Below are 26,886 nucleotides of genomic sequence, written 5' to 3'. Positions count from 1 at the left end.
TGGCCTCTCCCCTAGGTTTTTTATGAAGTACTTCTGAAGAACAGAGATTCATAGACTCTCAAGGTTGAAAGAACCACTGCAAGTCTAATTCAGTTTCCACTTGGCAGTGAAATCCCTTCAACCACACCCCTGGCAATTGTTTATCAGTCTGTTTGTGAACACCCTTGGTGATGAAGAATTTACTTCCCAAGTTAGTCTGTTTCACCTATGGGTCATTCTGATTGTTTAAGGTTTTCCCAGTGGCCAAATTATTAACCTCTTTTGTTGGAGAGAACAGATGAAGAACTTTAAGATGGCTGAACTCTGGAGCCAGAAGAGTGTGCCACAAAAAAGGAGCTAGTCTGGTCATGGCTTCTAGTCAGACTGTGGTATAAGCACTATCCTCATTGAGGTTTTGGGGGCAGAGGGACTATGTTTTGATTGATTAATTCCCACTCTGTGATGACTTGTCATTGATAGCCTGTGAGAATTTATAACATCCTTTCTGTTCTTTTCAAAGTTATGTTTTACATCAAATAATTTATCTCTTTTAAAATGTATAGCTAGTAGGTAAGCCTTAGCAGCCCATATTTGTCTAGATTTGCAACACTTTTTGTTTTTGTAAAGAGTAAATTGTTTTCAGAGACCCCAAAATTATACCTTATTTCTTGAGTAAGCTATGTCCTCAAAGTATCATCGGATCTAATGAATTTTCTTTAGTATGACATAAAATGTCCCAGTTCCTTAGTCATATTCTTTACTACAGTAAACTCTGTGCTATGGCAGAGGTTTTAGAGATTGAAATTATCAAAATTTTAATAATGCAACTTTTCTAATGACTACTGTGATTTAGTATTCTCATTTATTAAAATTCCGACACTCATAAATTTTTCCTGACAAGTTCCTAAAGGTTGTCATCACATAACAGTTTTGTAAAATTAATTTTTATTGGAGTATAGTTGCTTTACAATGTATAACAGTTTAATTTTTATCACTTTAAACTTGGTAATTTCTAGTATATGAGTAAGCCATTTCCTGATAGGGTTGTTGTTTTTTGGGTTTTTTTACAGTAGCTCCTTGTTAATTATCTATTTTAAATATAACAGCGTGTACATGTCAATTCCAAACTCCCAATCTATTCCCCTCCCCACCCTTCCCCCCAGTAACCATAAATTCATTCCCCCTTCCCACCCTTCCCCCAGGTAACCATAAATTCATTCTCTAAGTCTGTAAGTATGTTTCTGTTTTGTAAGTAAGTTCATTTGTATCATTTTTTCCTTAGATTCCGCATATAAATGATATCATATAATATTTGTCTTTCTCTCTCTGACTTAACTTCACTTAGTATGATATCTCCAGGTCCATCCATGTTGCTGCAGGTGGCATTATTTCATTCTTTTTAATGGCTCAGTAATATTCCATTGTATTATATAGGTACCACGTCTTCTTTATCCATTCATCTGTCAACGGATATCCTGCTAGGGTTTTAGAGATAAATTATAATTTAAAAAAATAGTACCAAATATATATGAGACATTACTTAGGCTGTGAACCGTCCTTGGTACTCACATGGAGTAACTGACATCTTGACATCATTCAGCATTCCATAGCGTAAGAGCCACTGCTCTGCCACAATTCTTAGCTCTGCAGGATTACCCCACAGTCCGAGAGAGGGAAAAGGATGAGCCCAGAGAAATCTCCCGGGAGCTAAAATCATCCCATGTAGCCAGCCCATGGCAAGCCTAAGCTAGCCTTGAAAACCCACAGAACCATCAGAGAAAGGTCTGAATGGATTTCTTTTTATGTCTTTTGCTTCCCTCTGAAGGACACCATGATTTAACTCAGTGAGTCCCAGGAGACCACAGGAGACCCTTGGCTTATGACCTAATTGGTTCCTGGAGGAAAGTTGAAAGTTGAGACCTCTTTTTTTTCCCCAGTTTGGCGCATTATTATAAATTATGGTCCTTTTCCTGGAAACAAATCCTGTACCACAATATTCCAAAATATATTGTTAAAATATATGTTGAATATATATTACTTATATTTATATTTTTACAAATGTCTATTAAAGTATATAAAGGCAAAATTTGTAGCCACAGTGAAAGAAAGCATGCATGGGGTAGTTATGGACTCAGATTCTAGAACCAGACTTGTGTAGGTTCAAATTTCAACTTTGCAACTTCCTAGCTGGGTTATCTTGGGCAAGTTATTTAACCTCTCTATGCTTTGGTTATCTATAAAAGTGGTGGTAATAGTCCCTTCTAGAGCTGCTTTGAGGAGTAAATGAGTTAATGTATAGAAAGTAGTGAGAACTGGCAATGCCTAACAACATTCCTAAGTGCTGGCTGTTATTTTATATATTGCAAATGGTCATTTTAGGGACTGAATGGTCTTAAAATACCAGCTCAATCAAGTTGGCTCTCAAGACTCCTTCTTTTCCTGATAAGCCTCCCTGAGCCTAGAAATAGGCACTCGTCGTCATGCTCTTCAAGGCTATTCACAATCAGGCTCCAGTCCTGCCTTTTCTACACTTTTTTTGAACAAATACTCCACTCAAGTTGCACTTTCTCTCTCATGGTTCAGCTTAACACCTCTTTAGCAAAATTTTACCACTGTTATCTGAACTTCTTTGGAATTTATTATATGCTTCAGTGTTCTATTGTTTTAAAAAATCATCTCTGAATCAAATCCTTTGAAACTAGTAGCTATGTGCAATACAATTTTGTGTCCCCTTGTCACCTACTACAGTGTGCTAGGCACTTAAAATATGTGTTGCTTAGCTGGCAGAGATAAGAGAAAGCAACCTTTTCAAGTTTGCACTATAAATTGAATTTCGTGTGTGCATGTACACATGCATGCATGTCCAACCTGCATAGCAGGTTAACAGTTTTAAAGACTAACCGTGGTTTTAAAATTGGAGGACTTGTGAAAAATTTTTAATTTAATATATCTAAGTGAAATATCTGCAGGTTAGATTGTTTGGAACTGCCTAGTAACCAAAAAATATCACACTTCATATATTGCAATACAGGCCTGCATCTCCTGTTGGATAATTATAAAATTTCTTGCTCTGAAACTACTACCACTGCATAGCAAGGAAAGAGAAGGACCCTGTGGCTGTGAGTGTCCACATCACAGAATTAGGGCAGTAAGAACAAGGAACTAGTTAAGGAAGGGAAAGGGAGAGAAAGGGAGAAACATACATTTGTATCTGCCTCTTTTTCTAATATTTAATAACAGTAATAAAACATCTTAGCTGAAAATATTTATATGACCTAATAAGACATTTTGACCTTTTGGCTATTGGCGAAGTTTTGTGTGTGAAAACTGTTGTATTTGATGTCCAAAAATATCATTATCTAAAAGATTATAAATGTATTCCTAAATCTTAAACATTTTAATTGAAGTTTACATAAAAACAATTTTATGCCGTAATTTTAACCAGCTTTGTCTTAAATGAAATTTTGAATTATCCATCATCATCTGACTTCTGTACCTTGTGAATTAAGAGTTTATTATTATTTTTAAATAAGTTTGTTTATTTATTTATTTTGGCTGCGTTGGGTCTTCGTTTCTGCGTACGGGCTTTCTCTAGTTGCGGTGGGGGGGGGCTACTCTTCATTGCGGTGCACGGGCTTCTCATTGCAGTGGCTTCTCTTGTTGCAGAGCACGGGCTCTAGGAGTGTGGGTTTCAGTAGTTGTGGCTCACGGGCTCAGTAGTTGTGGCTCACGGGCTCTAGAGCGCAGGCTCAGTAGTTGTGGCGCACGGGCTTCGTTGCTCCGTGGCATGTGGGATCTTCCCGCACCAAGGCTCGAACCCGTGTCCCCTGCACTGTCAGGCAGATTCTTAACCACTGCGCCACCAGGGAAGTACCAAGAGTTTATTGTATTTTAATTGCCTCATTTTTATTCTCTTTTCACCCTTTGTTTGTGAATATACTTGAATTTGGGCTATGGCATTAGTTATTTTAGACATAAAAAAATGAGTTCTTGTAAAGCAATTATACTCCAATACAGATGTTAAAAAAAAAAAAAGAGTTCTTGTCAAGAATACCTTAAAGCAAGGACCCATCTTTCTTTCTTTCTTTTTTTTGATACCAGATAGTCTGGATGAATATTTTGAATATGATGCAGAGGAGTTCTTGGTCTCTCTGGCCTTGTTAATAACAGAAGGACGAACACCTGAATGTTCTGTTAAAGGTCGGACGGAAAGTTTCCATTGCCCTCCAGCACAGTCCTGTTACCCAGTAACTAGCAAACATGAATGTAGTGATAAGCTGGCCCAGGTGAGAATTGTGTTTTGAATGCTTTTTATCTTTTATATAAACCTGTTTAAGTTCTGTCATTGACTTTGTTAAATCACAATTATAATGTTCACATTTAAGTATAAAATTGGTCACAACATAAAGAAAAAGTACTAATCCTGAACCGCAGGTAATAATTTTGGCTGTAAACAAGGCTCTGAAAGGCCACAGTAGGTAGCTTTTCCATCAGCAGGCAGGTGGGCAGCCAGTTTCATACCTGCCTCCACACACACCAGATTTGAGATTATCTTTGTTACTATGAATTAGCTTTTCTTTCATTTTAGTCTCAGCCCCGTTTCATCAACTTTGTGTTCTTGTTTATTTAATAGATTGATGTTCATAATTATTTTCCCCACATTAATCACTTTCCCTCTTATATCCCTCCCCTTTTTAATGGGAGGATACTTTTGCAATCATTAATGTTTTTGTAGAATACTGTTAAAAATATTTATTTTGGTATGTAGCGTATAATTTGCTGTAAGGATTTTTCTCCCAGTTAGTCTCTTAACTGTAGTCCAAAATTTTAAACTTCTAAAAATGTTGTCTACTTTGAGTGTTTAATGAAAATGAGTTTTTAACATTTTGCTCTTAGAATGAATCTTTCCTCTAATTAATGACGATGTAGTTAACAAATGAGGCGTGGCTGGGCCATCTTGAGGCCTGTCAGACATTGGGCATGGCAGTTCTTTTTCCACAAAATAGAGCAAAGATATCCTCCCCCAAGAAAATTTGCATCATAATTGTTGTTTGCTACTAATCCCCACACTCTAGAGCTCCTAGTGCTGATGCATTGTTTAATGAGGAAACCTAAATAGGCAGACAAACCTGAGCAGAGCCCTGCAATAGGCAACTCATTTTCATACAGATGTCTGCTTTACAATTATACTTTTCAAATTTAAATATAAAATTGGGTGGGCTTTTGAGCCATTTTGCTTATCTCCATCTTCTCCAAGTGTCGCCAAGCCCGACGAACTAGGTCTGAGGTCGCATTATTGTGGAAGAATAACCTTCCAATCATGGTGGAAGTGATGCTACTACCAGATTGCTGCTACAGTGACGATGGGCCCACCACAGAAGGGATTGATCTAAATGATCCTGCAATTAAGCAAGATGCATTATTATTAGAAAGATGGATATTGGAGCCAGTTCCTCGACAGTAAGTTGAACTGAGTTTGAAGTTGTCCTTTGTAAATCAGGTTTTCCATTACTTTCTATAAATTATTTTAATAATATATCATATCTTTGAGTCCCTCTATTTATGTAGTAAAATTTACATATTTAGTACTTATGTGACTTCAAGTGACACTGGTAAATGCACTCCTATACTCTTGAAAGCACGTGTCCTGAGTGATATGTTTATTTCAGCTTTTATCTTTCTAAAATTTAGTCACTTTGTACTTGCTGACATTTAGATGATGTTTTTATTTCCCTTAGGAGTGGCGATCGATTTATTGAAGAGAAGACTCTCCTATTGGCTGTCCGCTCATTTGTGTTTTTTTCTCAATTAAGTGCTTGGCTGAGTGTTTCTCATGGTGCTATTCCACGAAATATTCTTTACAGGTATGTCTAGGGCAGAAAAAGGACAATGTGTATTCAGCTACAGTGGTTAGCTACTGAATGATATTTTACCTTTTAAGCAGTTTATTTCCTTCATTTCTAAATATAAGTGGACAAAATTTACTAAAATTAAAAATTAAAAAATTTACTTGTTTTTCAAAACAGGTTAGAGAAATTTAGATATGACTCAATATGAATTTTGCTTCTTGGGTTAAATCTGGTGTAGAATAGTTTTCAGAGAACTTTTTAGCTTACTTTACAGAACTAACAATGAGAATGTACCACCATTATAAATAAAGTGGAAAAACTTTCTGTGTTGCTGAATTTCCATAATGGTAGACTTAATTTTTAGACCCTGAAAACTATAAACACACAGGCTGCTGAACAACTGTCTTAACTGTCTCTTTAGGCAGGTGGCCATGAAATAGAGAGTATCTCTTAATCACCATGCGCAACAGAATTAGCTGAATCCATTTATTTAGTAGTAAATGGAAAGTCCTTTTTTTCTGTTTTGACAACTAATTTTAAATTATAGTATTTTTGAGCTTTAATGCTTTAATAGAATAGTGTTCTTAAAAAGAAGATGGTCTCTATTCCAGGTATAATCTATTTATGTTAGTTTTGTTAGAATGACATGCATGGTAAAGTAGGTTAAAATAAAATCTCAATAATAATTAATGCAAACAAAGGTAAGTATATGACTGTTTAAAATTTTTTAAATAACATATAATAATGATATGTTTTATAATCCATTGATTCCATTTTTTTCTGTGTGATTCTAGAATCAGTGCTGCTGATGTAGACCTACAGTGGAATTTTTCACAGACTCCAATTGAACATGTGTTTCCTGTTCCCAATGTGTCTCACAATGTGGCCTTGAAAGTCAGTGTTCAGTCCTTGCCCAGACAATCTAATTATCCAGTTTTGACCTGTAGTATTCACACTAATATTGGCCTTTATGAGAAAAGAGTTCAAGACCATGAACTTAAAACCCATCAGCACCGAAATTCTACTGAAGCAGAGCAATGTAGTACAAACAGTTCACAGCGTCTGTGTAGCAAACAAACTTGGACCATGGCACCTGAAAGCATAATATTACATGCAAAAAATGGCACAACTCCAGAATATACTGCAGCTGTCAAAAATGTCAAACTATATCCGGGCACTAGCGGTAAATCTGACTATGGAACATCTCAAGGCAATATTCTGGGCTTCAGTGGTATAGGAGATAAAAAGTCACATGAAACATCAGTGAGAACTTTAAAATCATTTTCAGTGATTGATTCTAGTGAATCTAGCCGCCAGAGTTCCTGGCAGTCAGTTGGTGAGACTAATCCTTTAATAGGCTCTTTAATTCAGGAGCGACAAGAAGTTATTGCAAGAATAGCTCAGCATTTGATTCATTGTGATCCAAGCACTTCACATGTTTCTGGACATCCACTTAATACACAAGAATCTAGTTCACTTAATTCAAAACTTTTCCGGGTTCCACAAGAAAATGAAAATGTGAGAAAATGTAAAGAAACGTTCTCCATTTCTTTTGGTAATCCAGAGCTCACCTCCTCAGAAGACACCAATGAAGGGAAAATTCGAGTAAAACCAGAAACTCCTCGAAGTGACACTTGCATTTCTAATGGTCTTCATTCTGATCAGTCTGTTGGTGAGATTAATCCTTTGATAAGCTCTTTACTCCAGGAGCGGCAAGATGTCATTGCAAGGATTGCTCAGCACTTGGAACACATTGATCCAACAGCACCTCACGTGCCCCGGCAATCATTCAACATGCAGGACTCCAGTTCAGTTCCTTCTAAAGTGTTTAGGAGTTCCTATGAAAACAGAAATTTGTTGAAGAAAAACAAGGATGACACCTCTGTTTCCATTTCTGATACAAAATTTTCCTTGTTAGATAACATCAGTGAAGGGAAACACTTAACACCTAATAAATATTTTAGTTCTTTTAAATGCAATAATAATGTCAAGCCTTCTTTGAAACCTCAAAGAAGAAGAAATCTGCATCAGAACAATCCTAGTGAAATCCAAAGTACATTTCAAGAGACACAGAACAAAGCCACTGGTTTAATGAATCCTTCAAATATGTCTCATTGCAAAGAAGATAACTTAGATTTCACAATCAGATTGGAAAACACACTTTCTGAGTGTCAATTTAAGGAACAAGAAATTGACAATGAAATCCATAAACAGTATTCAAAATGTAACAGTATCGACAAACAGATTTGCACAAATAAGTATAAGGACAAAATAATAATAAATGAAAATTATAATCCAGAATCTTTTAACAATCACCAGTTTGATCATTCAATAAAAAATGACTCGAAAATAAATGTTACTGTGTTGGAAATGTCTGGATATTTGAACAAACATGCAAATGAGTGCTCAGATAAAGACTCAAAAAAGCCTAAGTCATGTGAACAAAATACTCAACTTAATAGTATAGAAAATTATCTCAATAAAGATAGTGAATGTTTCAAATACAAAAAGCCAAACCAATTAAACAATGAACAGGATAAGAAAGAAGATCCAGTTGATGAAAAATCTCAAAACTGTTCTCAGAGGAAGAATATAAAAGACTGTTTGTTTACGTGTGAACGACTGAAAAATAAAGAGGTATTGGTAGGTAATATCTAACATTTCAAATATAATCCTCAAACATTTGTTATGGTTTGAACTTTGTTTACAGGAGATCTAGTTAGGCCCAAGATGCCCATTATCTATAGAACTCACTGTCTGATATAATAAACATCCTTGTAAATAACCCACCCACTTCAGAGCAAAGGCTAGGTAAATTCTTCCTGTTGCCTTTTTTTGTTTATTTTAGTACTGTGAACAGTTGATGGAGAGTAAATAAGAGTCAGAAATGAAACTTGTATCATTAGCTTAAGGTACTGTTTGATAGCAGCTCTGGCCTAGTACAAGCAGTGTGCCCATTGTGTTATGCCACTACTCAGCTAAGGATTTTAGGAATATCTATAGTGAAATCACTGGGCTGTTGGTCAGAATACCCAAGTTTCAGTCCTGACGATTTGGTCCTTGAGTGAGGCTGCATAAATCACGTAACTTGTAAAACCCTCAGTCTCCTCGATTTTAAAATAAGAACAATGAATATCTTTTGCTTATAGTTGTGGTGATAATCAAATGATAGATCTTTAAACATTTTGTAAGCTTTTAATGCACTACCTAAATCAAAGATATTTAAGTTAGTTCCATTTTATTTGTCCACCAAATCACTTTTTAACTTTAGAAAATTATTATTAGGCTTAAATTTCCTTTATTTCTCCAAAAAGTATCACAAATTTATATCTCAGTTATATGGAAAACTACTTAACTGCCTCGATCCAAGTCTGAATGACCTTGATTCATCTTCTTTATCATGCAAATTAGTTTTGCTGGACAGTAGAGTCTTAAAAGTATGCCATGTTTCCAATTAATATTTTTCAACAGACGATCTCTTTCTAACACATGGGTTTAATCAAATGACAGTTTCCAATTTCCTAAAACTATAATTGTCACAAAAACCTACCCTGGCCTTAAGAATACTAGCTTTTCATGATCCTTTCTGGTACCTAATAGGGAGACTTACTTTGACCATGGTATTTTTCAAGCCACTAAGATTTGTTTTTTCATACACTCATTTTAAATATAATTACATAGCATTTACTGGGTGCCCAGGCACTCTTATGAATGTTTTATACATGCTGGCTTACTAAATCCTTTCACTACGCTATGAGGTTAGGTGCTATTACAAACTCCAGTTTACAAATGATGAGGACTCCAGGCCCAGAGAGGTTAAGTAACTTGCCCAAGGTCATAAAGCTAGTAAATGGTAGAGCCAGGACCCCAATTATTCTTCTCTGATTTTTATTCATGTGTTTTTATGCATTTTTTATTTCTGGGTATAAACTTGCCATTTTAAATTCTTAAGAATTAGTCTAGTTCTTATATCACTTCAAAAACATGATACTGTGACTGTGTTAAGTATATTTTAAAATTCACATTTAAATTTTTATATCATGCTGTACCAAATTATATTTTCTGAGAATGGCTCTTGCTACTGACATAGTTTTATATTTTAGAATATTTTACTAATTTTTTCTAACTGTGAGAGTTTTTTTTCACAGATTAAAAGAATTGAATATTAGCTTACTAGATGATAGACTGAGTTGGGGTTTTTTTTAATAAACTTATTTGTTTTTATTTTTGGCTGTATTGGGTCTTCATTGCTGTGCGCGAGCTTTCCCTAGCTGTGGTGAGCGGGGGCTACTCTTGGTTGTGGTGCGAGGGCTTCTTATTGCGGTGGCTTCTCTTGTTGTGGAGCACAGGCTCTAGGCACACAGACTTCAGTAGTTGTGGCTCGTGGGCTCTATAGCGCAGGCTCAGTAGTTGTGGTGCATGGGCTTAGTTGCTCCGCAGCATGTGGGATCTTCCCGGGCCAGGGATTGAACCCCCTGTCCTCTTTATTGGCAGGTAGATTCTTAACCACTGCACCACCAGGGAAGCCCAGACTGAGTTTTTATAAATATGTTGATAAGGCAATTGTGTTTGGACATACTTTTTTTAGAATATTTGAGTTTATTTAGCATCTTAGAAAAAACTCTTAAACACTGTTTTTTGATTAAAGTGTATATATTTGTGTGTATAGATAGTTATATAGGTTGTTAGCTTTACCACCAAGGATGTAATACCTCAGTACATGTTAAGAATAAATCTAAAAACAAAAAAATTTTAAATATTGCCATTAAAATCTAAATCTTTTCCTAGCAGAGAACTATACCACTTAAACACTCAAGTGTCTGGCAGAAACATAATTTTCATTCCTTGGATGGAACCTCAACCAGAGCCTTTCATCCTCGAACTGGATTGCCTCTTCTTTCCAGTCCTGTAAGTGTTTTTCTCTTATTTTATGTTTAGAATTGCAAAACACGTAAAATGTTTGCAAATCACTTTATCCAAATTTTAATTGAAAAAATTTAAATACCTTCAAAATGAATTTCTAGTGGGAAAACATTTTATTTTTTGATACATTTAATAGCTAAATGTTAATATGGAAAAAGGCAGAGAAAATGAATAAAAATGAATTTATTGTATTAGGATTATAAAATTTCTCTGAAATTCTCTTGTCCAGCATATTAATTCTCACTAATGTAAAAAAATACTTAGTGTAAAGTGGATTTTCTCTAAATAGATTTGTATCATAGTACTGTGGCTGGTTGACACCACCAGCTGAATCATCTGGAAATCAAATTCGTGGCTGCCTTTGACTTGCGACCTGTACAGTTAATCGTCTTATTTTGAGACATATAAGTTTCCCCACTTTACATTTACTAATAAATTTATAGATCTGAGTGTGATGGTTAAGAACCTCGCTTTGGCGTCACGCTGACTTCACCCTAGCTGTGTGACATTAGGTGAGAAATATTGTCTCTCTGAGCCTCAGTTTCCTCATCTGAAAAAAGGGGATGATAATGTCTACCTTAGTGTTGGGAAGATGATTAGTATCATTCCTGGTAAGCATTTGATAGTTGCTAAAGCTGCCATTTCAGTTAAACCAGAGGTAAGCAGTCAATATCCTAGTAAACTAAAAACATGTTTATTTTGCTATTGACATAATTTTTGTTTTTATGTGAGTTTTTTAAGTAAACTCAAAGCATGCAATATCTGGCATATTTTCAAAAATTAATTCTTGAATAAGAGATTTAGTTTTAAATTTGTAACTTGGACCTTAGGTGCTTATTTTAGGGAAGTTGAATTCTAAACAATTTAAAATAACCCCAAATGTTTGACCTACGTATGAGGTGCTTTCAAAATGCCCAAGTGATGAGGAAAAAACTTACAGCATCATGCTGGTGTAAAAAGCACTACAGACTTCTGTTCAATATGGTGGACTGAGTTAATACAAGAAGATCCTTCCTCCTTCCCAAACACAAAAATCCTGGACAAAATATAACACAACTTTTAAATACATAATATAGTGTAAGAGCAAGAAAGATAAATCTCCGCAACTAACTTGGGGCAAATTATGACCTTCTAGGATATCTAAATCTGATATAGTGCTAGGGTTTAATGCTCCTGCTGGATCAGGAGTCAGTTCTACACCGGTCATAGCTGGGACCTAAAACCAAACTGCATAAAGCCAGAAACAGGTGAGGACTGCCATTCTAGAAGTGGGAGAAGAGAAAAGAAATCACCTATTTACTTAAGGGGTGCAATAGGAGGGATAAAGTAGATGGGAAAAGAAGCCCCCAAAAGAATTTGGACCTAAGCCTAAGTCACCCATGGTTAGGGGGTTCTGAATTTGTGCTGTCTATGAGAAAACATGAAACTATCCCACATCTATTACCCATGGCACCAAGGATTTATTTTCATGGAAGATAACTCTTAACTGAGGATGATCTCAGGGGAATTAAAATTACAAAGCGCCTTAAAAGAATCAGCAAGAAGAAGAAGTGGGAAAATTCATATTTAGGAATCCTGTTATCAGAGCAACTTGAAAGAGAATCAGAAATAATTCTTTTTAAAATGTTCCAAGACAGGGAGATCATCTTGGTGCTTTGTGTCCACCTAGAGGGGTGGGATATGGAGGGTGGGAGGGAGATGCAAGAGGGAGGAGATATGGGGTTATATGTTTATGTATAGCTGATTCACTTTGTTATACAGCAAAAACTAACACAGCATTGTAAAGCAATTGTACTCCAATAAAGATGTTAACATAAATAAATGAATGAATGAATGAATGTATGTTCCAAGAGATAAATGAAGATAAAGACAGGGAACTGAGATAAGAGAACATGTGGGATTGGAAACATAGAAATTAAAAATATGAAAAATATAATTGAAGTGTACACACACGTGCGCATACACGTGGATTAAATGGTGGACTGGAATCAGCTGAACAGAGATTTAGTCAATGGATAGACACATATTAAGAAAGCACCTAGAATAAAGTGCAGAAGGGAAGAGAGATGGTAAAATATGAAAGTGCCCTGGAGGATAAAATGAGATGTTCAGTATAAGCCTAGTAGAAATTCCAAAAGGAAAACTAGATGGAATGAGGAAAATGCAGTATTGGAAGAAATGAAAGTAGAAAACTCCTGAATTGAAGACATGAGAATTTGGATTGAAGATTTGACATTAAGTTCTAACTCCAAAATATAGAATGGTGCACTTGTACAACTCTCAAAAATATTGAGGTTGTTTAGACTTTCAGTATCATCTGTTTCTTAATCACAAATTAGACCAATCACTCAGATACTTTATACATATTTAACATTAATTTTAGAGACAAATCCATCTAACTTGTATGTGATTTTACCTTTAATTTACACTTGGGTCTTTCATTTTTAGATTATTTTTAGCTAGTTGGTGGTTTGTCTTAAATGTAATTTGGTATACAATAGTGATTTAAAATCCACAGTAGTATTTTTCAAACCTGTTCTCTGTGAAGCCCCAGCCAGGGTTCTTGGAAATGTACAGTCGGGTAAGGATGGATAAAAGAACAGTAGAGTTGGCAGGACCCCAGACTCCCATCGCCATTTAATTCTTTTTTCCCCCTTTTATTGTAAAGCTATTAATCATTTATTCCTACCCCCTCAATACAGAAGTGTATAAAGTAAAAAAGTAAAAGTCTTATTATATTATATATTGGGATTACATGTAAGATTTGGTTTTAGAAAAAACTGGTTCTGGTTCTTAAAAAATCAAAACCTAGGGAATTCCCTGGCGGTCCAGCGGTTTAGACTTAGCGCTTTCACTGCCGTGGCCAGGGTTCAGTCCCTGGTTGGGGAACTAAGATCCTGAAGTGCAGTTGGCCAAAAAAAGAAAAAAATCAAAACCTAGTAAAAGTGCTTTTATTAATCATCTTTTTTTCCAAACTAGTTAATAAAATGAGGACATAGGGACAATATGTAATAAAGAGCATGATTTTAATAAGCTGTTAGGAGAGAAGTTTTATCATTTTTTAAGATATGCTTAGCTTTCATTTGAAAATTGTTCTATCAATTCAAGAAAAAATTATAGTCTTCTGAAATTCTTTTGAAACCTAACAAGTGATTATTTTAACCTTAGGTTCCTCAAAGAAAGGCACAATCAGGTTGCTTTAATCTGGATTCTTCATTACTGCATCTGAAAAGCTTATCATCTAGAAGGTATTTATCTTAAAATTCATTAGTGTATATGAAATAATCTTGCACAAAATTCTAGCCTTTCACAGTAAATAATGTTGACTCTGAAAATCAGAATTTTAACAGGAATCCCATTTTTCAGTTTATCATTTTCAAGATGATTTCACACATACAGTTATTAAGGATGAGTGAGGGAGAAATTAAGATGATGAGTAACTATACAGTGGTCATTATGATAAACAAACACTTACATTGGTTTTAACATTTAAGTGGGTTTGTCTGTTTCTGGTCATTAACCTCCTCCTTTGTCTTATACTCCTTTGCAAAAAAGCCTTGGTAATTTGTTCCATGTTGACAAATAATACTCACATTATATTCCTTAGTCACATAAGTTTGCCTTCATATTCTAATTTTTAACTTAAAATGAAGATTGATATAGAAGACTGCATTACAATGTTATATATTTCCAGTAGATGCTGCTATGTGATATGTTATAAATTCCACCTTGAAACCTAGGCTGTTATTTATATTCTTTATCAAATATTATAACAAAGATTATAAAATCTAATTAGGAATTTAAAATGAGATATTTCATATCTTAAAATTTGGTTACATTAATTTTTTATTATGGTAGTTTAAGTAAAATTGATCAGATCCTCCTAATTTAATTTGTACAAAAGTGAATTAGAAAATACTGTTGTTAATATGTCCATTTGCTGATTTGTTTTTTTTTTAAATAGTCCTCGACCATGTTTAAACATTGAAGATGATCCAGATATTCATGAAAAACCATTTCTGAGTTCTAGTGCTCCACCTATAACAAGTCTTAGTCTCTTAGGAAATTTTGAGGTAATGTTTTTTGAAACTATTTTAAGAGTTGAAGTTTCCTAACCTAGATCCATGGTGTCATTTATGTCATTTGTTCTTGAAAAGGAAATAAATGGATTATATTTTTCTAAAGCCTTGAAATCACCTCCTTTCCTTTCCTTTCCCTTTTTCTTTTTTCCTTATCCCTTTTTCCTTTTTTGATTTCCCTTTTTCCTTTCCTTTTCATGAGAAGTAAAGTTGGGAGAATTGTTGGCAGTGACATCTTAGAATTGGGTAGCTGGTGGAGGAGATGCAGGACTTAGGTGAAATCAGGTTGGATGGAGGTATCCATTACTCAAGCTGGAAAATAGACTTGACCACACCTTCTTACCTGGTAAAACTGGCTCTGGGACCCAGGAAGGATGATGGTGGGCTGATAGCAGCTGATTCATGATCAAGGAGGCTGATTTTCAAAATCAAATAGTTCTTTGTACTATATTTGCAACTTCTCTGTAAATCTAAATTTATTATAAAATAAGATTATTTTTTAAAAAGCAAATGGTTAAAGGTCTCTGATACAGGTGCTGCTTTATTTAATGACTCTTCTACTTGGGATAGGGTTTAGTTGTCTTCAATTAGAAAACAATCTTAAACATGAACCTATAAATGACATTTAAAAAAATTTTTTATTGGAGTATAGTTGATTTACAGTGTTGTGTTAGTTTCAGGTGTACAACAAAGTGAACCAGTTATACATATACATATATCCACTCTTTTTTAGATTCTTTTCCCATTTAGGCCATTACAGAGTATTGAGTAGAATTCCCTCTGTTACATAGTAGGTCCTAATTAGTTATCTGTTTCATGTATAGTAGTGTGTATATGTCAATCCCAGTCTCCCAATTTATCCCTCCCCCCCTTTACCCCCCAGTAACCATAAGTTTGTTTTCTACATCTGTAACTCTACTTCTGTTTTGTAGATAAGTTCATTTGTACTCTTTTTTTAGAATCCACACATAAGCCAGATCACATGATATTTATCTTTCTCTGTCTGACTTACTTCACTCAGTGTGACAATCTCTAGGTCCATCCATGTCACTGCAAATGGCATTATTTCATTCTTTTTAATGGCTGAGTAATATTCCAATGTACATATGTACCACATCTTTTTAATCCATTCTCCTGTCAATGGACATTTAGGTTGCTTCCATGTCCTGGCTATTGTAAATGGTGCTGCAATGAACATTGGGGTGCACTTATCTTTTTGAATTATTGTTTTCTCTGGGTATATCCCTAGGAGTAGGATTGCTGGGGCATATGGTACTTCTATTTTTTGTTTTTTAAGGAACCTCCATACTGTTCTTCATAGCGGTTGTACCAACTTACATTCCCAACAACAGTGATTTTAGGGAATTCCCTGGCAGCCCAGTGGTTAGGACTCCATGCTTCCACTGTAGGGGGCATGGGTTGGATCCCTGGTTGGGGAACTAAGATCCTGCATGCTGCGAGTTGGGGCTAAAAATATACATATATATATAAGTGATTTTATATGTATGGGTGTGTGTATATATATATATATATATGTGTGTGTATGTATATATATGCATGTATAAACATATATAATCACCTATGACCTTGCTCAACTTGCTTATTAATTTTATTGATTTGGAGGGGGTGGATTTTTGTATGTAGATTCCCACATCATCTACAAATAGGGACAGTTTTATTTCTTACTTTGTAATCTGTATGCCTTTTATTTCCTTTTCTTGTAGTTTTGCACTGAATAGGGCCTAACGTACATGCTAGTACAATATATTCGTTTAAAGTCACAAAAATCTGAATAAAGTTAGAGACTACACTGGATCATTGGCCTTACCCATTAGCATTTTTGTGCTCTTTTTCTGAAAATTTCATACATCTTTAGAACATTTTTCTTATTTAAGAAACATTTATTGAGTACCTACTATGTGTCATGTTGTATGCTAGGAATATAAAGCTAAATAATAAACTTCCTGCCTTAGAGAAGTTTACAGTCTGCTGGAGAAGTTGGACATATAAATAATCTATAAATCAAAGTAATTAGCACTGTAATAGAAATTTTCTCAGTCTCCATATATTTATTCTCTCTGCTAAGGGACTGGGAAAGTTTTACTAAGGAGCTGTCATTTGAGCTTAGTTACAAAAGATGAGTAGGAATTTGCCAAGTATATTGTGTGAGAAGTGTCAAGGGATTCCAGACAAAGGGAGCTACATGTGCAAAGGCATATGTGTAAAAGTAGTAAAAAAGCATGGTGATATTGAAAGCATCAGCAAGAACTGGAGTATAAGACTGTGTGCAAGTGAGGAGAGCTGTGGTAAGAGATGTAGGATGGGCCTTACATACCATGCTGTGAATATTTGACTTCATCCTGTGGGTGGACATCAAGAAACACAAACTTTTTAACCTGGTAGGTAATGTAAGACTTTTTTTTTTTTTTAAAGAAAAACTCTGGCAGTAATACAGATGATACACTAAAGATGGAATAACTAATTAGAGGGTATTGCATTTGTTCAGAGGAGAGGTTATGAGGGTCTGAGCTAGGTTACTGGTGTTGAGAGAGCTGAGGCTGTGAGGCTGAGAGGTCCCATCAGCAGGATATGGATTGGATTGATTGCAGGGCAGGAGGGAGATATAGAAGGCTCGTTGTAACATAGGTCTCTTGGTCTGGTCTTTTTGACACAGGACTTGAGAATTGCTGATGTCACTTTCAAATTTAGACTCATGAGGGCTTGGAGTGTTTCTTTTCAAAGAATTACTGAATCAAAGAAATGCTACTCACATTTCATGATGTATGCATATATGTGTTGATATATGTATAGAAAAGAGAGCTTGTGAAAGGTTTAACATGTTTCTCATACATGGACAGATAAACACTAAATTGTTAAAAGTGGTTTCCTCAGCAAATGAGCTTGGGAGAGATGGATAAGGAGCTTCTCTACTGTTTGTATTTATGTACTTTTAAATTTTTTCCCAATGTATATTTACTGTTTTTTAAATTAAACTAAACAATAAAACATATGTCACATCCAACAACAATTTTTAAGAGGCAGTTGTTTTTCAGTTAAAGTTATGAGTACTTGGCTTTCTGTTTTGATGGAACTTCTGTATATGACCTGTTAACAAGTTTTCAAGTGCTTCTCTGTGGCTAACAGTAGGAATATATTCTGTGAGGAATAAGAACATTTCTGATATTATACCTGCTCTGGTAAAGCATATTTTTCTTTACAGAGATAAGAAAAACTCATTAAATGATTATATCAAAATAATGGTGAAGTTCAAAGATAGTTCACTGTGGGTTGGAATAATAAGGAGGCCAAACTTTGTAAGATGGTAGAAGATTGATTTGGGAGAGGGTTGATTTCAGGTCAGATGAACATTTGAAATGAGGGTATGGCAATGGCAGCGACCACTTTTCTAGTGCCAGAAAGCATACTAACATATTTCTTTAAATAGAAAGAAGGAAAGAATGTGTTAACTTTTAAATTTTATTTCTTAAAAATTCTTTTATTTTGCCTTCCAGGAGTCTGTCTTGAACTATCGTTTAGATCCTCTCGGCATTGTTGATGGCTTTACTGCCGAGGTAGGCGCAAGTGGTGTTTTCTGCCCCACTCATTTGACTCTTCCAGTTGAAGTGTCATTCTACAGTGTTTCTGATGATAATGCTCCCTCTCCTTATATGGCAAGTATTTTTTAATTGTCTTCTTCTGCTAAAATCAACCATCTTAATGACAAATACCTTTAAGTTTAAAGAGATTTAGTACTACTTTGGTGCAATGCTTGAAAATATAAAGCATTTCCTAAGAGGGGATTGAAGGCTGCATAGAGATGAATATGCCAAAATAACACCTCACAACTTCTTTCTGAGAAAGCTCTAATAACAGATATCCTCTATTATATTTGAGGATTGTGCTGAAAATTTACTTGTTTCTATGTAATATGAAAAAATGATAAAATTTTGATTAGTGACACTGTAATTCCATATCTTGCTGAGTTCACGCAGATTCTCAAGTGCTTACTGCGCACTCTAGTCCTATCAGTGTTGCCTTCACTATGATCCTCATCTCAGTAGAGTTTAGGTAAAGATTTGGTGACCTACGGCTTCTGTGAGGCCCTTTCACCCCCTTTCTCCTGTTTGGTTTATCTTTGGACCATTCTTTTTCCAATCCTAGGGTTCTTTAGAGTACTAGCTATTTCTGACTCCATGCCAATGTTTTAGTGAAGAGTAAAATAGCTAAGAGGAATAAGAGCACTGTCTTGAGCCTTAGGATCCTATAATTTTATCTTTCCCATTTTTTATTCCAGTGAATTTGAGGATGAAATAAGCCCTCAACTGCAAAAATGATACCAAGTCCTGGTGTGTGATTACTATCAGCCCTTTTCCAAAAGACAAGTTAGTGGCTAGCAGTGCAAGTCTGTAAGAAGTTTACATTGATGGTATAAAATATGGAGTCAGATCTGGGTTTTTATGTTAGGTCTTACTTTGAGAAATACAAATTGCAGTAGGCATAGAAATATACAGCTCTGGTCTTGCTACTTGAATTTCCTAACTTATCCCCTGACCCAATTTCTTCCTTTCTAATATCCCTCTCCCCACCTTCAAGGTTCCTCAAGGACATTAGCAACAATATCTTTTGTTATTAATAAAAACTATGAAAAGCAAATTCTGCATAATTGAGAAACAACAAAGGAAGGGAAGTTATAGTTTTTTAGGGACCTAAATACAGTCTACTCATTATTGACGTAGTTTGTTCACAGAAGGTTGTTAAGCCTTATTCCATTCTAAGGAGGAAAATTTTAATCAAGAGTCTGATTGGTGTTTCATACTTTGATCTAAAAAGCACAGTGGTATCATTTATTCAAAGTTTTCTTTTTTCAATAATAATAACACTTGTGGGTCATAATTGTAAAGATGCATAACAGTGGTTGTTATAAAAAACAGGCCCAATTCTTCACAAACCTACCCAGTTATCACATATACCACTTGTTACTGATTTACCATAGAAAGATGTATCCACTTTCCAGTATAATTTTGAAAAAATAACTGTTAATTTTAGATAATTAATAAAATGGAAAATATCATTGAGATAAGCTCAATATCAGAAAAAATGTGTATCTTACTGGAATGCTTACAATATTAGAATATAGCTATAAAGATGGCCATTCTGCTTTACTGGGACATCAAGAAGTCTCATTAGGGGCTTCCCTGGTGGCGCAGTGGTTGAGGGTCTGCCTGCCGATGCAGGGGATGCGGGTTCGTGCCCCAGTCCGGGAGGATCCCATGTGCCGCGGAGCGGCTGGGCCCGTAAGCCGTGGCCGCTGGGCCTGCGCGTCCGGAGCCTGTGCTCTGCAACGGGAGAGGCCACAGCGGTGGGAGGCCCACGTACTGCAAAAAAAAAAAAAGAGGTCTCATTAGTTTCAGGTATTCTATTGGCACATGGTAATAAAGAATGGAAAGATAAGGTCTGAGGTCATTAGTGTACAGAGTCCCTGATGACATTAGGATGAGTTAGAAACAAGTTAAAGAGTGAATTGGCTGAAAGTCAGCTCAAAAAACTATCTTTGAGTGAAATTCATGAGCAAGAGGTAATTTGAACTATGCTTTAAAAAAGCAAAACAACATTAATTCTTGACCTTGGTTGACATCTAAAAAAATAAGGATTAAGAGATAAACGATTTAGGGGGAAAGTGGGGGTCAGGGGGTGAGATGAACTAGGAGATTGGGATTGACATATATACACTAATATATACAAAATAGATAACTAATAAGAACCTGCTATATAAAAAATAAATTAATTAAATTTAAAAAGAAGAGAGAGAAAGGATTTTATCACTGTCTCCAGAAAGCACACACAAATGATCACAGATTTTGAATAAATATTGAAAAGAGTCTAAATTAGGTTAAGTTAGTCTATCCTTTAAGAATCTCTTTCTTGGGCTTCCCTGGTGGCGCAGTGGTTGAGAAGTCCACTTGCCGATGCAGGGGACACGGGTTCGTGCCCTGGTCTGGGAGGATCCCACGTGCCGTGGAGCGGCTGGGCCCGTGGGCCATGGCTGCTGAGCCTGCGCGTCTGGAGCCTGTGCTCCGCAACGGGAGAGGCCACAACAGTGAAAGCCCCGCGTACTGCAAAAAAAAGAATCTCTTTCTTACTTTTCTCTGATAATATTCTTTAATAAATTTTCCATTATGTAATTTTTTTTACTCATTAGGAATGGGTTCCCTTTGCAAATGACCCAGTCCAAATCTTAGACCATGGATCTTTCCTACTGTAAATTAATCAAATTAATCTTATTTGGTAGGGAGTCTTATTTGTGTTTTGGTAGTTTAGTCTGTTTTCAAAGGACTGATCATGTTTTGATAAGATAGTACATATCACAGACCAGTGGAGCTGAGACACTAAACCCCTATTTGTTACTCTAATAATAACCTTGGGACCTCTCATGACAAATTATACAAATGACTTGCAAGGGTGAAATTTTAGCACAGAGAATTCTGTCTTTGTGGAGTAGAGATAGTACAGGGCTTTTCATTAAATAATTCCTTTTAGACTAGCTCAAAGCCATATAAATGTCTCTCTCCAATCCTACATCAGTGGTAAAAATGTTCTCCAAGTGTTATATAATATGGCAACATTTCACTGTTTAGAAACTATTGCACGGTGGAACCAGGCATAAAGGTCTAAAGCAGTTTTGCCCGTGGCAAATTCATGGTATGACTTGCTTTATGATCATATTAACAGCACTATATATTTTATATATTTTCTTCTATTTATAATTAACCAAATTAAGATATACCTCCTTCAGTTTTACTTAGCTTTGCATATTCTCTATTCCCCAGTCACTTGAGAAGTTTTTGTGTAAGATTTTGACCAAATTTAGTTCATCTTAATCTACCTATTCCATCCTAAAATGCCAGAAGAAAATGTATTTTTCTTCTTTATGTTAAATACAGTAACTTTCTAGGTGGAAATATTAATATGCCAACCAATTAAAATAATGAAATTTTTAAAATAATAAATTTAATAATAATACAAATAAAATTCCAAATACTTTCCCAATCTCTTCAAAATTCCTAACTTGCCATTGCCAATACTAGTCTTATATTGCTTAGAAATTATTGTTGTAAAGTGTTGCCTTAAACTTTGAGTGGTTTTAAAAATATCCATATTCTTTCTTTATAAATTTATTTAGTTACTGTTATTATGTTCTAAAATCTATTAGAATTGTATTGTATTAAAGGAAGTAAGTGTAGGCTTGGTAGTAGATTTTCCCTCACCAGTTTTCTTATATGTATTTAGTGGAGGATGGCAAGGAAAAACAGTAATATATTGCCTGGAGCAATGTGATTAGAAGGTAGCTATTATTTAGATATATTCTGCTTTTTCTTTCTGGAACTAGGAGGAAGAGGAGCATTATATACCATAGCATTTTTTCATGTAGAGAAGATTGTAAGAGAAAAATTATTAAAGCTTCATTACTGTTTTGGTTAGGGATGCAGTTTGTTGATATGCTGTTTTCATGCTTTAAATGACCATGTAGGGGGCTTCCCTGGTGGCGCAGTGGTTGAGAGTCCGCCTGCAGATGCAGGGGACACGGGTTTGTGCCCCGGTCTGGGAAGATCCCACATGCCGCGGAGCAGCTGGGCCCGTGAACCATGGCCGCTGAGCCTGTGCGTCCGGAGCCTGTGCTCCGCAACGGGAGAGGCCATGACAGTGAGAGGCCCACGTACCGCAAAAAATAAAATAAAATAAAAATAAATAAATGACCATGTAATCATATTTGTTAAGAACCACATATGTCTTTTCAGTGCCCATTTCCATGAACATTTCCCATTATTAACGTATTAATTTAATATTCTGATTGTCAATTGCTGTTCGCTTGGAGATTAGGTAATCACATATTAGAGTCTGGCCTTCCCTTTTACCTTTGTCCACTGCTTTCTACCCCCCACCGCCTCCCCTGGTCTGTCTTTCAAACCCAACAGAGATGTTGCCTGATGGGACAGTCCTGTTTTATATTTACTTTTACATAAGGTTGACATGTTTTGGCAGGTACAGTGTAAAATGATGGGATATGAGTTGTAGAGCATGCAATTATTCTACTTAACTACTCAAAAGAAAACTATTCACCCAGTTAAATGAATCAGCATTTGTTTCTTAAAGCTACCTAAGAATTAAGTATCACAGTCACCACCTGTAGTAATTTGGTCATCCTGGTTATCAAGAAACTTTCACACATTCAATCTTAGCTTCCCGTGTTTTAATTTATACTGTTTGTCATTGTTTGGACTTCTGCAGTGATTACAGCATCTTTCTCAGAAAACTATTTTATATAATATGGCAGTGCCTCTCAAACTTTAATGTACATATGATATCATCTGGGGAATCTTGTTAAAATGCAGATTTGATTTGGTAGGTCTGGGAAGAAGCCAGAAATTATGCATTTCTAACAAGTTCACAGGTGATGCTGATGATGCTGGTCTGTCTCTAGTCAGAAGTCCATATACGTATATAACAATTCAACTTTCTGACTGAAGAATTGACTTCATTTTTGGGAAAGACTTAGGATCAGTCCTCATTCCTGAGTTTCTGTATGTCCAAAGACCAATAAATTGTTTTGCTTCATTTCCCTCCTCCCACATGGTAAAAGAGAATAATCCTGCCATCTCCCTTTATTTCCTTTTTAGTTAAAGAACTTCTCACTTCTATATCTTGATATCTTAATATTACTTTCAAACATTGATGTTATGTATTGTTTATTGAAGCATCTCTAGGAAGAACAGTAAATCGTTTCCTAGTGAGGTGGGATCCTCACTATTTCATATTCATAGAATGTATCTCTATTAATTCAATGTGAATGTTTTTCCATACAAATACAATTCTGAAATGTTAGTAATTACATGACTTATTATTCTTATTTTAGTCTTTTATGTATATATATGCATCAGTTTGTACTCAGTTTGTCTTCTTTTATTTCAAGGGTGTGATTACTTTAGAGTCCCTTGGTAAAAGGGGTTATCGAGTACCTCCTTCAGGAACAATACAAGTGGTATGTGTTTTATAGCCTACAATTGCAATAATCATTCTCTCACATACATATAGAACTTAGCCCTTTCTCCTGCTACTGCTGCTGCAACAACTTTGGTAAGTAACAGTGGGGCTGCAGCTTTGTTTGGAGTTTCCCTGCTCTGCCTCAGGAATGGCCATTTGGGGACCTCCATAAAAGGAAAGCATTAATAAGCTAATCAAGGTGAATGCTTTAGAAAAATAGTATATGACAGTTAACATAATTTAAATAGAGCTATTTTCAGTATAATTAGAATTTAGATTACCAGTACCTTCTACTTAATAAGCCGGATTGAGATTGACCTATGTAAAAGGAGACCCCAAATATTAGTATTGCTTTGTCAGGGAAACATGGGAAGCAAAATTATATTATCCCTACTGTAATAATTTCTAAAATTGATTCAATGAGACTGTTACACAAAGCAGAAATGCAGTCCGACAGATGTCAGGTCAAAGAATGCCTCTTTCCTTTTGGTCTAGGTGTTGATCTAGTTTTGGCTTAGGAGAACTCTTCTAGCCCAGAGCAATAATCCTTCATCATCCTTGATCTAGGATTCTCAGAAGAGTAATTTTATATCAAGGCTAGTTTGTGATTGAGTTCATCTCCAAGTCAGACCCAGGATAATCCTGTAAGCGTGGAAGTCTATTACAGTGTTGGCTCTTTCAACTCTTGGAAGGAGTCTAGCTGATATTTGTCAACTGTACCTCAATAAAGCTGAAATTAAAAAAAAAAAAAAGAGTCTAGCTGAGTTCCTCACACTAAGGATCTGGTCTAATTCAGCAAGCCTTTTGATGACCTTTGGCTTCAGTGTGATCAGTGCTTCGAAGGACCACTTTTACTCATCATCATTGTTCCAGTATAGCAAAGAGTCTGTACATTTGTTTATTTCGTATCACACAGGAATGAAACATAGTACTAGGCAATATATATGCATGTATGTATTGCAGTATGTACATATGTATAAATTTTACCAAGGAAAAATCACTGCATTTTAAAGTAAGATTTTTATGTTGAATGGATTTCTTGAACTAAAAGAGTGATCATCTTCTGATCTCTTGCCTCTGGCTCTGTAGCGCTTGTGAAAGTGTGGGTCACTGGAAAGCTAGCTATCAGGTGTCATAATAATGAGGCATAAACCCAGAGGCAGCACATTTACCCCTTGTTTGAAGACTACCAACTCTACTGGCTATTTTAAATCTGAAATTTGGGTATGTCTTTCATTCCTTGTATAAATTTAATTATGTATAAACATGGCTTGAACTCCTGGCTTACTAGTTGTTGTGGTTGTTAAATGTATTATTAGCCTTAATCTTAAGACTCACTAGATTTCAAAAATTGGATCGTAATATTGATATATTTCTCATTTTGATTCAGTGAGTGATGTCCAGTGCCACGGATGAGCTTCTGAAAGCATGGGCACCAAGTTACCTATTGATGTGTTGGTAATTTGGTTAAAGTCAAATCAGCAGCTTGGAATTTTGTTTAAAAATTAGTACTTTAAAAAATAATATTCCTTCAGTTATTAATGGCCAAGTAACAATTGAATTTAATTTCAGTCTATTATGATATTGATGATGATTAAAAAAAAAGTCTAGTGTCACTGCAGTGTTTGAAATGAATCCAACTGTGAGAACATGAAGTATTACTTAGCCTACTTTGTAACTAATAATAATGAACTTTATTTTCTAAACTTGGAAAAATTTCCAAACAAGAAAAGTTCTCTTTTTTGGGAATGTATTTTAAATTTTATAATAGCCATATGTACCTGAAACATCATATCAGAGTCTAGTTTTACCAAGATTTTATTTTTTTATTTAAAAAAAAATTCTATTTATTCACTATTAAAATGTGAGGAAAACTAAAATTCTATTTTGAGCATTTTTCAGTTGACTCATTTTAATAAAGCTAGTGTTTGAAGTAATTGAACTGGAATGTTTTAATTCAGTGAAGGTATATTTTGCTTAATCTAATGGAACCATTTCTTAAAATATGAACAAGAGTAAATGTTATGTATTATCTATTATTAATATGAGATTTGTGACTAAAGATTTTGATTTTTATTTCCATAAATAAAAAATCTAAGTGAACCATTAAAAAAATATTGAATATCATTTCATAAACTTCTGAAATTTTATTAACTTTATTCCCCCAAACTCAATTATATCCACTGGGATCAATTTATTATTGAAAAGCCTATTTTATTATTGGCACAATCATTTTGAACCAAATAAACGAATCACTGTTTTTAAAGAATAATTTCTATATTGTTTCTTCAGACCTTATTTAATCCTAATAAGACTGTGGTGAAGATGTTTGTTGTGATATATGACTTACGAGATATGCCAGCCAATCATCAGACATTCCTACGACAAAGAACTTTTTCTGTACCTGTTAAACAAGAAATGAAGAGAAGTGTTAATAAAGAGAACATCCGACATACAGAAGAACGGTTATTACGCTACCTCATACATCTGAGGTAATGTTTCAAATGAATATGAAAATACGTTACTTTAGAAGAAAACTCTAAAATTTTTATTTTTAAAAACTGGCATTCTGACTAGACGAGTGCCCCTTGGAATTTGCTTAACTTCGACACTCTTTATGATATGCCAGGATGCAGAAAACACATGTCATATCTTCCTTCAGTCATTACTACTTGTTGAATTAGGGGAGTTTTCATTTATAGCTGTGTAATGGAAACTATTTTATAGCAAAACAATGCTAATATATCTGGGGGAAATGAAACACAGTTGTCTAAACCAATGCTGTCCAATAGAATTGTAATACGAGCCATATATATAGTTCTATATTTTCTAGTAGCCACATTAAAAAAAGTAATAAGCAGAGGCTTAATATATTTTATTTAACCTAACATATTCAAGTGTTATAATTGGAATATGTAATCTATATAAAAATTATTAATGAGATATTTACATTCTTTTGCTGTACTCAGTTTGAACTAGCCACATTTCAGGTGCTCAGTAGCCACATGTGGCTTGTG

At 35.1% G+C, this 26,886-nt stretch overlaps 1 protein-coding gene across 12 annotated transcripts in view; it reads left to right on the top strand.

Moving 5' to 3' along the window:
• Positions 1–26,886, top strand: part of ATOSA (atos homolog A) — an 87,179-nt gene that overhangs the window by 57,702 nt on the left and 2,591 nt on the right. For 8 of the 12 annotated variants that reach the window (XM_081229525.1, XM_081229524.1, XM_081229523.1 and 5 more), the window contains 10 exons: positions 4,081–4,265; positions 5,237–5,439; positions 5,718–5,843; positions 6,623–8,471; positions 10,617–10,736; positions 13,920–13,999; positions 14,716–14,824; positions 18,343–18,501; positions 23,799–23,867; positions 26,162–26,361. In XM_081229525.1, the coding sequence (XP_081085651.1) occupies positions 4,081–4,265; positions 5,237–5,439; positions 5,718–5,843; positions 6,623–8,471; positions 10,617–10,736; positions 13,920–13,999; positions 14,716–14,824; positions 18,343–18,501; positions 23,799–23,867; positions 26,162–26,361 (3,100 nt within the window). The remainder of the gene's footprint in view (positions 1–4,080; positions 4,266–5,236; positions 5,440–5,717; positions 5,844–6,622; positions 8,472–10,616; positions 10,737–13,919; positions 14,000–14,715; positions 14,825–18,342; positions 18,502–23,798; positions 23,868–26,161; positions 26,362–26,886) is intronic. The other 4 variants (XM_081229517.1, XM_081229527.1, XM_081229526.1 and 1 more) reach the window with 4 other exon arrangements.

Source organism: Mesoplodon bidens (genome assembly GCF_964165515.1).
Source record: "Mesoplodon bidens genome assembly, chromosome: 3".
Classification (NCBI taxonomy): domain Eukaryota; kingdom Metazoa; phylum Chordata; class Mammalia; order Artiodactyla; family Ziphiidae; genus Mesoplodon; species Mesoplodon bidens.
The sequence above is the reverse complement of the archived record's forward strand: the minus strand, read 5'-3'. Positions and strand labels throughout refer to the sequence as shown.